Here is a 17,959-nt window from a genome sequence, read left to right as displayed (position 1 = left end):
TCTTATTATCCCTATTTTCACATGCAAAAGCTGAAGCTTTGAGATGTCAAGTGACTTGCCCAAAGTCACATAGCTCCTGAGTTCTAGAGCTGGGACAAGATCCCAGTCGTGTCTAGGTGTGGCCAAGCCTCCCAGGCCCATGTTCTTAGGTTCTCTGCGATGATGTGTGTCCATTACAGAACTTTTGGAAGAAACAAAAATAGAAATATGCTTTTTAAAACATCCGAATAGGCACATTGTGCTTGCCCACGGAGGGCCAGAAGTGAAGTCGGAGGCGGAGGTGACTCTGCTTCCGTTTCTGGTTTTGCTCAAATGTTTGGGTTTTCTTTGTGGCCGCCCAAGATGAACCGATTCTTCAGGAAAGCGAAACCCAAGGCTCCACCGCCCAGCTTGACTGACTGACTGCATTGGCACAGAGGACAGCAGGGCAGAATCCATTGACAAGATTTCTCGGCTGGATGCTGAACTAGTGAAGTATAAGGATCAGATCAAGAAGATGAGAGAGGGTCCTGCAAAGGTATGAGCAGCAGTGGGAAAGTCTTGCCCAACAGTCATTTAACATGGGACAAGCCAATTACATCATCCACTCATTGAAGGACACCAAGACCACAGTTGATGCTATGAAACTGGGTATAAAGGAAATGAAGAAAGCATACAAGCAAGTGAAAATCGACCAGACTGAGGGTCTACAAGACCAGCTAGAGGATATGATGGAAGATGCAAATGAAATCCAATAAGCACTGAGTCATAGTTATGGCACCCCAGAATTAGATGAAGATGACCTAGAAGCAGAGTTGGATGCACTGGGCGATGAGCTTCTGTCTGATAAAGACAGTTCTTATTTGGATGAAGCAGCAGGTGCACCTGCAATTCCAGAAGGTGTTCCCACTGACACAAAGAATAAGGATGGAGTCCTGGTGGGTGAATTCCGATTGCCACAGATCTCTGCTTCATAGACTTGCATCATTCAAGCATATCATGTAAAATAAACACATATGCTGGGACTAGGAAATATTTATCTTTCCAAGTTTGCCATAACAGATTTAGGTTTCTTTCCTTTCTTTGGAGGAAAAGTTAATTACATTGCTTTCATTTTTTTTTCCGTTAAGAGATTCATTGCTTGGGCTTCCCTGGTGGCTCAGTAGTTGAGAGTCCGCCTGCCAATGCGGTGGACACGGGTTCGTGCCCCGGTCTGGGAGGATCACGCATGCTGCGGAGCGACTGGGCCCGTGAGCCATGGCTGCTGAGCCTGCACGTCCGGAGCCTGTGCTCTGCAACGGGAGAGGCCACAACAGTGAGAGGCCCGCATACCGCAAAAAAAAAAAAAAAAAAAAAAAAAAACAGAGATTCATTGCTTGAAGGAAGCTTTCTTCATACTAAATTTTTATTCCTTTTATTTTATCAAGACTAACTTACTTAAAATTATCATTGGGTATGTATAACTTCATTCCTTAATAGTAATTTTGAAACAAAACCAAGGAAATGGGAATCTTTAAGTTCTATGACAGCATATCTCCACAATCTCAAAGTGACCTGATAAATTGATGACAAAGATGAGATTAGTGGGACTGTCCATATTATGATTCAAAACCATTTTCTCTTGTGGTATTATAGGTTGGTTAAAGTGATGGCCTTTTTTGGTGAGTTTTGTTGTGTCTTGTGAGTAAATCATTACTGTGTGCAGTATTGGAATGGAATTATCACTACTGTATCATGGGTGGCTATTTTAATTCTGTGGTTCCTTCAGTATTACAGCAGACTTGTAATCAATAATGAATATTTCTTGATATTTGACATTTATTTATACTCAATATTTATACTCAATAAATATTTTTCAAAAGGAAAAAAAATCCATAATCTCCACATCCACAAAGAACCAGAGCTGAAACTTTATCTTTCCTCCCACTATTTTTTAATACATAATAAACAGATTTTTTTAAAAAAATTTTAACACAAGCATTTAATGATTATTTTTAATGAATTAACATCCTTACAAATGTATAAAATCACAAATCTTGTTTTACAATAGAACATACTTTAATACCTATGAGTGAGAGTAGATATTACATGTTATTTTAGATATCTTCAAAGTAGAACAAATAATTTTTAAGTATTAGTTGACTTTTCAGTGATACTATATCATATTCCAGAATATTTGTTTAGTGCAAATTTTTTTCTTTTGGCCGCATCACACGGCTTGCAGAATCTTAATTCCCTGACCAGGTGTTGAACAAGCTGAGTCCTAACCACTGGACCGCCAGGGAATTCCCTGCTTAGTGCAAATTTTAGATGTGATTCTGTGGACATGTTAGTGATGAAATGTACTTTTTGTTTCAAAGATATTTTCTGCAAGGAAATTTACCAGAATGTCCAAAGGAACTGAGACTAGGAAGAGATTAAAATTAACCTTTTAATTTCATGGACAATACTGGTCCACAAAAAAGGATATTGTAGACTTATATCTGAAACAGCAAGCCCTGAAAGAGTGAAACCATCAACTTAATTACGTGGGTACAGTAGGGAGAAAGTTTGTATGTAAATGGCTTTCTAATACAATGTCTCAGAAATATGATAAAGACTTCACTTTTCACTGAAACAGTGTTATTTGAGTTTGAAGCTAGTGGTATATTTATATGTCTCAGAATGAATTCCAGTGCTGCCTTTACTCATGGAGATTATCTACTCGTAGAGAAAGCAAATTAATTCTAAATAGCCATGACCCTCTAGCCAAATGCTATTTCAAGTGATTGGGAGGAAGGAAAGTTGAGTCCCCTAGTTTGGCTTGATATTCTTTCTTTTCTGTTTTAAGAATTTGAATATAAACTTCTCCCCTCACCTTCCCTTTTTTTTTTTTTTTTAAACAATCAACTCTGAGTAACTTTGTATTCGCATAGGCTCCAGGAAAGGACAAAACTAGGTTGGAATCGTGTTGCTGCCCTCGCCAACACTGTGACCTTGTCAGTAAAATTTCATTGTCTGTAAAATAAGGATCTATGTTTTATAAATGGTTTGATTTAAACACGAGCAAATAAGTGAAGTCACTAAAATGATATATGGCACATAGCAGACCCTTTAAAAATTTCAATTTCCATCCTATTTACCTTTCAACAAATTCTGAGCACAGCATCTTTGATTCACCTATCAATAGCTGCAACTCTCTCATATATGGTACGTTACAGTTTATGCATACATCCATATATTTATGTCTGGTTATTCCTCTCATTAACTCTAGGCATGTTTACTCTCTTTTCATGGGAAACTGAAGTTCAAAAAGATGAAGTGACTCAACCATGGTCGCACAGCTGATACACAGCTGGGACTCAAATCCAAACCTCCTGACTGCTAGTCCGGTGGGGTTTTCTTAGTGCACTAAAGCTGCCTACTTTGTCCACATGTTCAGAAAAAACCATCTGATTTAGGCTGTGATTTCCTCACCCCAGCATTTGACAATTAAGGATTCCAGTGTATACAAAAGGAAAAAATTTAGTAGAGTTTGAATAGATAGAGCATCCAGAATTTTCTCTTTAATGTCAGCCACTCCCTTCTATGGAAAGCAGTGTTTTAATATATGATCAGTATGCTGAGCATAGGGTGATGGTACACATTATGTTTTTGCATTATCATGAGATGACAAAATTACCCACTCTCAAAGGACCAGCTGCTGCAGGGTGGCTGGCACCCGTGATGCCTACATTCTCAAAACTATTTTAATTGGTAGTTTTCCATGATTTTTTTTAGTCAGTCAGAGAGGAAATGTCTGTAGAAACCTATTAAAGCCATAGCATCTGTTATGATGAAATGACACCACTGAATCTTAGTAAGTGAGATTGTTCTAGCTCAAGAATTTGAAGCTAATCAGGGTTCTTATTGAGCCAAGAGTTCCTATCACTCAGTTCCATAAATAGGTATAGAAAAGTTATGAACAAAAAAGATAGGAAAATTCTTCCCATACTTTTTATATATTTCCACTACCATGTTATAATTTTAAATTGATGCACACAACATACGTGAAACTGTTCATCACATTAGATGTATGTGTCCTGAGAGGAAAGAACAAACTTTGAAATAAGACCTAGGATCATATCCAATCTCTAATCAAATTGCTGACAGCTTTCAACAAAGAACTTAACCACTTGGAACAACTCTTATCTGTGTAATATGGGTAATAGATCTTATTCCACAAGACTATGGAAGGAATCCAATAGTTAAGAATATTACAAATCAACAAATTATGCACTGCTACCAATAACAACCATTTATTAGGTGCTTATTACATACTGGGGTCTGTGCTAAGGACTTATATGTACATTACCACATTTAATCTTCCTCATTACCATATTTAATCTTCCCCAAAGTCTTTATCGTAGGCATTACTATTATATCTAGTTTATAGGTGAGACTATGGAGGCTTAGAAAAGTTAAAAAAATTATCAATGTTTACAAACTTAGGAAATAGAGGGCCCAATAATTGAACTTAGACTTGCTCTTTCATTCATTTAACAAAAATTTGCTGAAGAATAGATCACCTGAACAAAATCAGGCACTGTTTGGAAGAAGGAAGTGGGGAATGGAATGGAAGGGGGTTAAGCAACCAACCATGTCCAGTTTATCCTGGCCACTGTGGAGAATGAGTTGGAAGGTAACAAGAGAGGATTGGAGAGACTAGGTAGGAGGCTGTGGAAGTAGTTCAGGTGAGAGATGATGTTGACTTCAGCCAAGGGGGTAGCACTGGAGATGAGGAACCTGAATGGACTGTAGATATACTTTGCAGGTGGAGCCGAATGGGTGGTGGGAGGAGGGGTGAAGCAGGGGTAGCCCCTTATTTCTTACTCTGAGCAACACAGTGAACTGGGATGGGGAACATGAGAATGGATCTGTGGAGTGAGGGGAAGAACTCCTTCTAATCTCAAGTCTTACACCCTTAACCATTATTAATATTCTCACTAATTATTGTGAATATAAAAGAGATTTACAGTTCATGGCCACTATGAACTATAAAGTATCTAGAAAGCTTAATGGAAAAGCTTAATGTTCCTTCCCATGAAAAAAACGGCAAAAAGGAAAAGTCTAATGTAGGCTGTGTCATAATTCTTAGTTTTTAAAGAAAGTACCTAGGGCGAGGATTGAGACTTTATTTGAATTTTGTGAAACCTGGACTTTAATCCCTATAATATCGTGAAATGAATTTGAGGGGATAAAAAAAACACTGGAAGATAATTTGCCAGAAAGCTAACATTATTTCAGATGATTGAATCAAGTATATATTTTTTTCTTTCTGCGTGTTATATTTTTCAGATTTTCTAAAATGATTATATATTACTTTTATAGCTAGTAAATTAAAAATTCAAGAAAAACTAATTTATAAAGTTACATTTGCTATGTCTATATAGTCTATGGGCGTAAGTTCTGAGAACCACTCAAATTGTAACCCTCAGTCAAGCCAATTAAAACCAATCAAAATGCTGATGTGACTGACAGAGACCTTAAAATATGTGTCCTTCTAACCGCCCCCTATGTGATGCAGTCCCAGTCAGAATGGACTGGAGTTCAGTATGGGACCTGAGCAGTAGGGTGGTCAATGTTGGGAAAACTGTGAAGGCTGAGGAGTTCAAGGTTTTCATGATTTCCTTCATTTGAAGTATTTCTTCCAAATATAAATATTTTTAAATTACCTATACCTTTTGCCTCCCCACATCTTAAGGTTAGATACTCATAAGATTCTTTCAGAAATTCTCTTAGCCACTCCTGACCTTTTGCTCTTTTCCTTTCTTTCAGGGTCAATGATTGTATCTTACGGGTGAACGAGGTGGATGTGTCAGAGGTTTCCCACAGTAAAGCAGTGGAAGCGCTCAAAGAAGCAGGGTCTATCGTTCGGCTGTACGTACGTAGAAGACGACCCATTTTGGAGACTGTTGTGGAAATCAAGCTGTTCAAAGGACCTAAAGGTAATAGACACATAAATAACTCACAGTAGAACACCAGTGACAACCTATTTGGCTAAAGATTATACCATAACCCATCTATGTAGTCCATTCTTTTATTATCTGATATTCAGCGCTTACCATGAGTTTTGAAATCCTACGATAATGGTAGGTTTTTACGTAGAGTAAAAGAAACCAATACTGTAAATATGAACTCGGAAAGGAAAGGATAGATTTCTGAAGAAATTTTCTTATAAACAATAACAACAACAACTATCTACATTTTTCTATAAATTTTTAATCTTACCGGATCATCATGACTTAGCTGGCATGTTAATACTTTCTAACTTTTCAAATGTAAATGGTAACCTCCCTCCTTTAGTAAAATAGTAATGGGAAAAATAATAATTGAAATAGCCTATCCTGAAATAACAATTATTATATTTTATGACACTTGTGATTTGTTTTGATTTTATAATACTCTTATCTGTTGTATTCAAGTACTATATAGCATTTTATACTTGCAATAGTCAAAATAAGTTAAAATTTATTTTTCTGAAATGTTCACAAATCTCTTGAGGTAATTGCAGTTACCCTGGGGAATCACATAAACAGTAAGATGAATCATTATATTAATTTTTAAGAATAGTCTTTTGAGCTCTTCTCTTCAGAATGATGACATTTAATATTAACAGTATTTCAAATATTTTAGAAAAATTAAATAATTGGCTTGAGTATTTTAAATATTTTAAAAGATTTTGACTACAGAGTCACTATACTCTTTTAGTAAATTATTTCTCTTTCCTTTAAAATCTGTGTAATCTCTAATGCTGTATGTGATTTACAAATAAGCACACCACCTTCTCTGCGAGGTAGTGGTGGGTGGTATTTAAGATCTCAGTCCCAAGAGTCAGGCAGGACTGAGTTTAAAAGCCTGGTTCAGCCACTTACTAGCAGAGTGACTTTGGTTAGACCAACCCCCTTATTAAATGGGGATCATAAGGGTAGCAGCCCATTGGGCTTATGAGAATTAAACATTTAACTAATAGCTGTCAAGTGATGAGCAGAAAAGCTTGCTGGTTGAGTGCAGACTCCAGAGCCAAAGTGTCTAAATTGGAATCCTAACTCTGCAGCTCACTAGCTGTTTGACCTTGGGCAAATTGCTTAACCTCTCTGAGCCTTAATTTTCTCATCTACAAAATGCAGGTAATAATAGCACTTGCCCCTAGAAATCTTGTGAGGATTAGATGAGTCAATATACATAAGGTGCTCAGAATAATGGCTGGCACAAATTGACAAGTATTAACTATATAGTATATACATGTTATTTGTAGTTTGTGCCACATACTTTCAGCCTTTGCTACAATTGTTTGGTAATCTAATAAAATAATCAAGGATCTCTCGTGAGTTAAATTCAAATGCATTAAAATTACATAATTAATTCTGGGGGAGGTAGGCGGGAAGAAAAGAAGTAAAGCATTTCCATACCACAATATCTGGTGATATGAAAGAAAAGACCTTCTATCCTACATATGTACTAAAACCATATTTGCCATGTGCTTTAAAGTTAAACCAAATGATCATCCCACTACTTTGATTAAAAAGATATACTGTATATAAATAACGTAGATATTTCTACAATTCAATTAACAGCAATTATTCAGCACAGCCTTAAGGCACGTACTAGTTGTAAGCACTCAGCAAAGCATTACCATCCATTAGGAGGTCATGAGTGCTGAGTCACTCGATGACCTCCAGCTGCTCAGCAGAGCACTTAAAGGTTCTAGGGAATCGATAGCCAAAACTCCTTAATTTTATCAGGAACACATTTTTGGGGTATCTCTATCTTTGGTATTAGGGCCCTAGCTGGTTTACTTCTGTCTGAACTATTTTCTCCTTTGAGCCAGGAGTGGGGCAGGAATTGCCCTGGGACAAAGAGAGTGAGACGTGGGGGTTGGTGAGCATTAATCGACCAGGAATACCCAGGCAATAACCCAATGAAAGTATGCAGCATATAGGTGATCGGCTTTTCTTTTTTTTTTTTTTTTTTGGTTTATTTATTTATTTTTTAACATCTTTATTGGAGTATAATTGCTTTACAATGGTGTGTTAGTTTCTGCTTTATAACAAAGTGAGTCAGTTACACATACACATATGTTCCCATATCTCTTCCCTCTTGCATCTCCCTCCCTCCCACCCTCCCTATACCACCCCTCTAGGTGGTCACAAAGCACCGAGCTGATGGGTGATGGGCTTTTTCTACTGGGGAAAGGAGAACCAGGAAAGTGGTAGAGCTAATTTTACATCCCTGAAAGCAGGCTCCTGCCAAATTCCTGTAGAGGGCTGTGGGCCTATTGGTCCTGTTGGGATTATGTTGAGTCAGTCATACTTTTTTGTACTGTCACCATACAAAGATCACCGATGGGGATTTGTTTCTCTATATAGAACTTATTGATTTACAGAGAAAGAAACTGTTTTAGTCATTGTTTAAATCCTTGATGCCTTTCCCTGTGCCTTGAACGCAGGAAGTGCTGAATCAGAGTAAATTGGATTCTACACTAAATCTGATGATACCTTGCAGTCTTAACCTCCCTTGGCACCTTTATTCTTTATTTTTGAATGATGATATATATTTTTTTAATTTCTGTCAATGTTTAACTCATGCCATGGAAACTCTTATGCAGTGGAGACAATGAAGATGAATCAGATGTGCCTCTAATGGGAGAATCAGAAAGTTCTAATGGGAGAGAGAGACATTAAGCCAACTCACTTTAATGCTAGACAGAATGAAATCAGCTCTGTGGTTGAACTTGAGCCATAATTCCAATTGAACAAAGAGGAAGATGTGATTCATCTTAATCAGGAGATCCAAAATGCTCCAGAGAATTTAAAATTTAATATGTGCTTTCAGACCCTTATCTTCCCTTCACTGAGCATGTGGGCATTCTCAATAGTAAATATCAACACTCGCCAACTGGGCTAACTAGCCTCAATTATGAGTATATAATACAGAGCTAACTGAATGTGGTCATTAATTTAGTTCTTCAGTGATTCGACAAATATTTATTAAGTATTTATTGTGGACTTGACACAGACCCAGACAATGAGGATTCACAAAGAAAACAGAGAGAATTCTTGCTCAAGAAGATTATGGTCTGATGTAGGAAACACCTATAATATAAATTGGGAAACATGCTATGAATGAGCATAAATGATTAAGGAGGCACGAATTAAATAGTGGGTCAAAGACTTCCATGAGGAAGTGCCACTTAAGCTAAACTTTGAAATACAAATAAAATTAGAAGTTAGCTGGACAAAGAGTGGAGGAGAGTATCCAGACAGAAGTAAAAAGCATGTGTGTATGAAGGCCCCAGTGTAGGAAAGATCTTCGTACCTTCCAGGAACTGAAAGAAGTGAGCTGTGATTGAAGTTTAATGACAAGATAGTGAATGACACGAAATGATATTGTCAAGGTGAGCAGGGGCCAGATCATGAACAGCTTCATTGACCGTATTTACAGATTTGTTATTTTATTTCAAGTGCAATGGGAAGTTCTTGAAACATGTTCAGCATGTGATATGGTCAAATTTGTTGTTTTTAAAAGATCACTCAGCTGCTGTAAAGAAAATGCATTGAAGGGGGCAAGAGTGGGAACAGAGATCAGTTAGGGGACACTTGGAGAAGGTAGAGAAAAATGGATGGTGAAGATATAAGTGATGCCACTTATTGGTAATCGAGATGTAGGGTATGTCCAAGGTTGAGGCCCTTGGACATACTCTAATTGGTCCTTCTAATAGAGCAATCTAATGGATTGGGGTGCCATTTGTGAGATGGGGAAGGCTGTGGAGGAACCCATATGGGGACTCTACTGGACACATTGAGAAGACTGTGAAGATTCTGAAAAGGAGGCAGAACTGGAAAACATCTGTCTGAAAACCCTGTTAATACTCTGAATGTTTCCCATTTTTTATCAAATATCTGGAGTTGGGGAAATACGTGAATAATTGACTTTCTCACTTTTACCAATAGTTTTTAATATAAAAATCATGAATATGGCTACTTTAGCTATTTTGAACAGTTATAAATATTTAGTAGATCTATTTTATAGACATTCTTAATGCCCCAGACCATTTTTGTTTGGGAATTATTTTGGGGTTTGTTTATTTGTTTTTACATGGGACAGAGGGTAAACAGTGTTACTCCTTTTTGTTATACACATGCAATGTTAATGGATTCCTTGAAAAAATAATTTGTGGTAGAATTAAATTTACAGTTTTCCAATTTATACCCTTATGTTTATTCCACCTATTGTACAAATCACTAATTCTGAGATGATCTTTGATGTATATGATTTATCTTTATAGCAGTACTAACCTTCCCAATATTCAATTAGAATCATCTGGCTGATGATTTATAGCCATGTATTTCAGCAAGGGATATTTGGGTAATATGCACTACTGATTTAGAATGTCTCTTCTTGGGCTTCCCTGGTGGAACAGTGGTTGAGAGTCCGCCTGCCAATGCAGGGAACATGGGTTCATGCCCCAGTCCGGGAAGATCCCACATGCCACGGAGCGGCTGGGCCCGTGAGCCATGGCCGCTGAGCCTGCGTGTCCGGAGCCTGTGCTCTGCAACGGGAGAGGCCACAACAGTGAGAGGCCCGCGTACCACAAAAAAAAAAAAAAAAAAAAAAAAAGAATGTCTCTTCTTAACAATATATAAAATTTTCCCTAACCTCACAGTTATAGGTTTGGTCACTGCAAGCAGCTGGGGTGTCTGTGTGCAGGCAGTCAGTTGAGAAAAAAATGGCTAATCATGTATAGGAAGTTGTGATTAGGCAAATCCATTTAGACTTGCCAAGCAACCAAAAATATGCGAGGAAGAGAATCTGAAGTGTGCATGTGGTTTCCCAGGAAATAGGTTTATAATAAGTCTTTCTAGTGACTTTCCCAAGGACACTCTAAGTCATAATTTCTCAGGAACTAGATAAGTAAACACTTGTAGACTGTTGGTTTCTGTGGCCTAAGCCAAAGCCTAAACCTATATAAGAAATGAGATGCCTTCTAAGATGTTCTTGCTGCTTACAGATAATATAGCTAGTTGAAGGCCAAGTTCTAGAACTGAAATATTAAGGCCATAGCATTGTTAAATCCAAAGGTAGACTTTATTTAACCACCTTATTTTTTAATAAAAACTCAAAGAATGGTAAATTCTGTCTAGCAAAAAACTTCATCAATTCTACATTATTTTTGAAAATGTTTTTAAACATCTTCAGTTTTAATTTCTTCATAGTTATATACATTTTTGCAGTTATAAAAGTCTGTAACAGTGCGAACTGCAAATGCAGTGAAGAATGCTCTCAGCTTTGTACAAGAAGTAAAAATAACTGTAAAACACACTGACTGTAAAAGTCACTATACTAATGGCCATTTATAATGTGTATAATTCAACCACTAGAGAAGCCACATATGTAGTGATGAAGTTCCTGGACGTCTCTCTAAGTAGGTATGAAAACTAGAGTAAGTGTCGTAACCTCTTTATGCCTCACCTTCCTCCTCTGCAAAATAGATGTAATTTGAGTATCTAATTCATAAGGTTATTTTCAGGATAATAATTGTAAATTCTCAATACATATTTAATTATTTTTTCTCTTTTTATTATCATAATTGACTAAAAGTTGAATAAAGAAAAGCAGCAAAACACATACTCATTCTGGTGCTTTAAAGTGCTTCCCATAGTATTTTACACTATCTAGTCCTTTAGTAAGTATTAATATTTCTTGGATTAAAGACTCGAAAGTTAATTAAAAGTTTTTAATATTAAGCAATTTCAGATGAAGCCAATATATATTTTCATGCATTGACTCAGATTTCTGCATGTATATACACACACACATATATTTTTAATATATTGGTGTTGGCATCTGTATGTGCACATATATAGTATGTTCAGCTGTGTTGTTCTCTCTAGCTCTATATAAATTTATTTCTAACAGGTCTGAGTTACGATGTGATATATGAATCTATGTTTTATGAAAATGTGCATATATGTCTGTTTGTATTTTTCCTTAGTTTTCCTAGTTTGGGCATAAATTTCAGTAGCCTCCATGTGTAGGAATATCTCCAAGCATGTTGAAAACTGACCTCATGATGTCTCCTCAGAGTCAGCTTCCACCGCCTGCCCTCCACCAGTACAATCTGCTCTTCCTTCTGTCCCTCCATTTACGTTAAAGATTGTCCCAGTCATCCAAATTAAAAAGTTCGAAGTCCTTTTCTTTTGATTCTTCTTTCTTCTTTGCCACCTTTATTAAATCAGGCATCATGTCCTTTGGAAACTACCTCCAACATAACTAGTCTTCTCTTTAAAATCTCCACTGCCATTACTATGGTGTTCATATCTTCATTATGTCTTGTCTGATCTACTGTAATAGACTCCATTGCCAATCCCTCCCTTCCATTCCCACATACTTCTAGATCAATCTTCGAAAAATCGCAGCTCTGTTCATTGTTCTCCCCTGCTCAAAAGTCTCTAGTGGTTCTTCCCCGGCACTAGGTAAAAATCTAAATTTCTTGTTACAGTATTTCACACCCTCTATTATCTCCCTCTCCAGCAACAAAATTTGATTTCAGCCTTTTCTTCTGTCTTCTCTCATTCATCCGTCTTCTTATCCAGGTAAGCTGGACTATGCACAATTTCTTAAACACATGCCATACTTTCCTGCCTCTAAGGCTTTGTTTGTCCTGTTCCCACCTTTGGAATGCGTTTCCTTACCACTGTGATCACTACCTTTTGGCATCATATCCATCCCCAAGAGCCAAGCCAGTTCAATTCTATCTCCTCCACAGAGCTATTACTAATCAATCCAATCAGAAGCAGCCTTTCACTTCTAAGAGCTTCTAAAATACTTTATTTCTTCCTCTTCTGTTCATTTTCTTGTTACCAGACCATCCAAGTAACCTTAGCACATAGGAAAGATAGTTATCAACAGCCCAAATTAAGGAGATAAACAAGCTGCAAAGTCTAACACTTAAGACACTGAGTTTATGATCTCTACCCTGGCCTGTGCTAAATTTGAAGCATTTAATGAACACTTAAAAGGGAAGTACAAGTCCTAGGTTTAGTCTGCAACCAAACTCTGTGTCACAAGTGGGAGGAATTGGGGTGGAGAGATGGAGTAGGGTCCAAGACAGATCATAATCATCACTCATCAGCTCATACTCATCAGTATGGCAGGGGGAAAAAGCAAGGGCCAAGATGGAAGCTGAATGATTTTACTTCCAAGAGGAGTTCCTTATGAGGAAAACCCTTGCATGGACCCCTTACAGAAACTATCCATTCAAAAGGTTGGGATAAACAGTATTTGAAGCATCTAGCACTTTGCTTAACAGGCCAAGTAATCAAAAACCAATTTCCAGATTATTGAGGATTTTTATTTTATTTTTTCTTAATAGCCTACATAACAGATTTATTGTCCAGCCTGGTTAAATATCAACTTAGCATGCCTCTTATATTACAGACAATTTCTCAAATATCTAACTGGAATGAAGTTTACGACTTGGCTCGATCTCTGCATACTCAATTCTTTTCTCTCATCTGTCCTTCTTCCTCCATCTGTTCTGGTCTTTTTTCTCTCTGATACTAACATGACCAGAGTAAACTTTCTCAGAGTTGACATGAGAAACTCAAGTGGCAGTTTTCAGAGATGGTCATTTGGTAAATTAACTATTTCACAACTTGATTTTGGGTATATAGACCTAGAGCTACAGGTATTGAGTATATAACAAGTGCTCGATCAACATTTGAATGAGCTAAGATTTTAATTGAAAATTGAGTGTACCATCCTTACAACATAGTACAGAGATTGCCTGCACTGAAATTCTTCTCTTTATCCCATCTGTCCATGGATAATTTTGCTGACGGCGTTCTATAACAAGTTGTACAACTACCACCTGACCATGATAACTTGGGAATGTTTAGGTTAGCAAAGTTTTCAGTTGTCCAGAATTCAGCTCTTCATACTCAAATGGATCACCAGACCACTGGGTAAAAACTGAACACAACGGCTATGCAGTGATTTTGATTGCTGGCATCCAACCATTTACTGCATCAAGGGACGCCATATATTTCCCCTTTCTTGCCATGGGGTAAATTATAATGTATATTCATTTTTCAATGCACATATAAATGTGTCTCTGAATGCAAGGCACTATTTACTCTTTATTCAGGCCCCTGTCCCAGGCTCTGAGTTCTACGTGGTAGGTAGACTTCTTTGTGGTGAAGGGCCTTTCTGAATAATGGTTTGACACTTTTTCTTTTTTTTTTTTTTTAAAGCAGAGGGAGTTTTATTATTTATTTATTTATTTATTTATTTTTGGCTGCATTGGGTCTTCACTGCTGTGCATGGGGCTTTCTCTAGTTGCCACGAGTGGGGACTACTCTTCTTTGCAGTGCATGGGCATCTCATTGCAGCGGCTTCTCTCATTGCGGAGCACAGGCTCTAGGTGCACGGGCTTCAGTGGTTGTGGCTCATGGGCTCAGTTGTTGTGGCCTACGGGCCCGGTTGCTCTGCAGCATGTAGGATCCTCCTGGACCAGGGATTGAACCCGTGTCCCCTGCATCAGCAGGCGGATTCTTAACCACTGCACCACCAGGGAAGTCCCAATGGTTTGATTCTTAATAAGCACAAATGGCAATTCAGCTGTTTGGCATGAGATCTCAAAATATTACATTTTCCTTTTAGTGATAAATTTTTTTCAGTCCTTTTGAATTACCCAAATTGTTCTCTTGGAGGAAACAGGGATATGTTTGAGTGCATGTGTAGTGCAACATTTTACTGAAATATAATATTCAGAGTCTAAAAGAAAATGCCTAACTACATGTTAAGCCAGGGAAATAGTCTTCTTGGAAATAAATTGTGACTAAATCACCACTCTCTGATCTCCCAAAGAACAAATACTTTTTTTTTTAATAACTGGACAAAGAACAACATATTTGATGAGTTCACCTTGTTCCCAGGCACTTTCTGTAGAATTTCTTTAATATGTACATGGTTAGCTTCTGATCATTTCTGGATAAATGATATGTACTTGTGGGTTGGGAAGCTCTTTCTCTAAGCTGATATTTAGTCAGTCTATGTAATGACATCCGTAAAAAAAAAAAAAACTCTCTTCTGAGCCTTGTAGCAAGTGCTTTACTCATGAAGAAACAAACTACAAATATTTCTACTATAGTCCCCACTGTTCTGTACATTATAACATCATGGGAGAGTAAAAACAATTAATAATATTTACTAAATCTTTTTGGAATTAAGGAATGATGCCCCACCTCTCATTTGCCCTTTGAGGTTAACACTTGGCCATTGTTTCTTTTCTTACTTCTTTGCTGTTTAAAGCTAGTTCATGAATTTTAACATAATTTATGATCAATGGCTTTTTGAAAGTCAAAATTATTTTTTACCATGAAAACTTCAGATATAAAAAAAATGCCTTGTACGAGATGTAGTTCGGTTTATTGACATTCAAAAGTTTTATACTTCACATAGAAAACACTGTTTACCTAGCTGTGAATATTTGCTCAGGTAAACACTTACTTGTATAGCATTTTTTTCAATTTTTTTATTAAAGTATACTTGATTTATAATATTTTGTTAGATTCAGGTATACAGCAAAGTGATTCAGTTATTTTTTTCTGATTATATTTCATTATAGGTTATTACACAATATTGAATATAATTCCCGGAGCTATACAGTAAATCTTTGTTGCTTGTCTATTTTATGATATCTGTTTATCCCATACTCCTAATTTATCTCCCTTCCACCTCCCCTTCGGAAACCATAAATTAGTTTTCTATGTCTGTGAAACTGTTTCTGTTTTGTATATAGATGCATTTGTATGTATACTATTTTTTAAAGTTTTCAAAGTAAATGTGTTGCGGTGGTAAATACTATGACTATAAATCTTTCCAATTTAAGATCAGCAACAAAGCAATTCCATGAAAATATTTTAGGATATGGACAGCATCTAAGTGTCTAAACCCTTGTTTTACCTAACTGTTAAATGGGCATATTAAGTAGCCTTGGTTATTGTGAGCATTTAATGAGATACCTGGTACATCTCAGTGCCCAATAATTTTAAAGTGTTCTCCTTCTTTGTTTATATATTTAAGAAGCAAATATGTACAGAATATAATCCTCCATTCACTCAAGAAATATTTTATTTCAAAAACATTTATTAAACCAGGCATTCTAAGTGCTAAATCAAAGGAGTGACAATAAATAAAGATTTTAGGCTTTTCTCTCAAGTACCTTCCTAGAAAACAGGCATTCACCTAGACTGAAATAATGCAGTCCTTTTCTGCTAGCTGGCACTGACTTCATACTAAATTCATCACGGTCCCCTAACTAAATCCATTTTGGTTCCCCAGCTCATCAACCAGTGTACATTAAATTCTTCTTCTTCTCTGGAACATTCAGATCCAATAAAACTAAAGATTGCAATATTTTTTATTCATGGACCATGACTCTGAATGCCATTACCTGTCAGTCAGAAGTCTTGTACTACTACATGGACTTTGTCTCTGAGCATAATTCAATTGCAGCAAGATAGACACGTCATCCCTTACAGAAAAGTTAATAGGAAAGATTAAAAAAAAAAAACTCTGCTTTTAATACCCATAAAGAAAGCCAACTTAGGAATTTTTAAACATGGAATATGCTATGGGCTAGCCAATTATGAGATCCCACCAAAAATCCACTGTAAGTAGGAAATTTTCACAATAAAGAAAGGTTAGGAAAGGTTGAGAATTATCAGTCAAGGCTAAACAGAAAGCAGACGAAAAGACAATGCTCAGAATGGGAGAAAATATTTGCAAATGAAGCGACTGACAAAGGATTAATCTCCAGAATTTACAAGAAGCTCATGCAGCTCAATATCAAAAAAACAAACAACCCAATCCAAAAAATGGGCAGAAGACCTAAATAGACATTTCTCCAAAGAAGATATACAGATTGCCAACAAACACATGAAAGAATGCTCAACATCACTAATTATTAGAGAAATGCAAATCAAAACTACAATGAGGTATCACCTCATACCAGTCAGAATGGCCATCATCAAAAAATCTTTAAACAATAAATGCTGGAGAGAGTGTGGAGAAAAGGGAACCCTCTTTCACTGTTGGTGGGAATGTAAATCGATACAGCCACTATGGAGAACAGTATGGAGGTTCCTCAAAAAACTACAAATAGAACTACCATACGACCCAGCCATCCCACTACTGGGCATATACCCTGAGAAAACGATAATTCAAAAAGAGTCATGTACCACAATGTTCATTGCAGCTCTATTTGCAATAGCCAGGACATGGAAGCAACCTAAGTGTCCATCAACAGACGAATGGATAAAGATGTGGCACATATATACAGTGGAATATTAGCCATAAAAAGAAAGAAAATTGAGTTATTTGTAGTGATGTGGATGGACCTGGAGACTGTCATACAGAGTGAAGTAAGTCAGAAAGAGAAAAACAAATACCATATGCTAACACATATATATAGAATCTAAAAAAAAAAAAAAAAAAGGTTCTAATGAACCTAGGGGCAGGACAGGAATAAAGATGCAGACATAGAGAATGGACTTGAGGACATTAGGGAGGGGGAAGAGTAAGCTGGGACGAAGTGAGAGAGTAACACTGACATATATACTACCAAATGTAAAATAGATAGCTAGTGGGAAGCAGCCACATAGCACAGGGAGATCAGTTTGGTGCTTTGTGACCACCTAGAGGAGTGGGATATGGAGGGTGGGAGGGAGACGCAAGAGGGAGGAGATATGGGGATGTATGTATATGTATAGCTGATTCACTTTGTTATACAGCAGAAACTGACACACCATTGTAAAGCAATTATACTCCAATAAAGATGTTAAAGAATAATAATAATAAATAAATTTTAAAAAGAGAGCAGTTACAAAGAGGGAAGAATAAAAATAATAAAGGAAACAAACAAGGCAAATTTTTCTAGGCGAGTCAGTGCCTTACA

At 36.9% G+C, this 17,959-nt stretch overlaps 1 protein-coding gene and 1 pseudogene across 8 annotated transcripts in view; both read left to right on the top strand.

Annotated features, from left to right (window-relative positions):
* Positions 1–17,959, top strand: part of DLG2 (discs large MAGUK scaffold protein 2) — a 1,231,136-nt gene that overhangs the window by 639,801 nt on the left and 573,376 nt on the right. For all 7 annotated transcript variants that reach the window (XR_014016293.1, XM_081239496.1, XM_081239495.1 and 4 more), the window contains one exon: positions 5,776–5,945. Coding sequence is in view for 6 of the 7 variants with exons in the window: in XM_081239496.1 (XP_081095622.1) it covers positions 5,776–5,945 (170 nt within the window). In the remaining variant the exon portion in view is untranslated. The remainder of the gene's footprint in view (positions 1–5,775; positions 5,946–17,959) is intronic.
* LOC308620553 (charged multivesicular body protein 5-like) lies at positions 343–956 on the top strand (annotated as a pseudogene). The gene has a single exon. The product of its transcript is annotated as a charged multivesicular body protein 5-like (transcript).

The sequence above is a fragment of the Mesoplodon bidens genome (genome assembly GCF_964165515.1).
Source record: "Mesoplodon bidens genome assembly, chromosome: 7".
NCBI classification, from domain to species: Eukaryota; Metazoa; Chordata; class Mammalia; order Artiodactyla; family Ziphiidae; genus Mesoplodon; species Mesoplodon bidens.
This window is presented reverse-complemented; position numbering and strand designations above follow the sequence as displayed.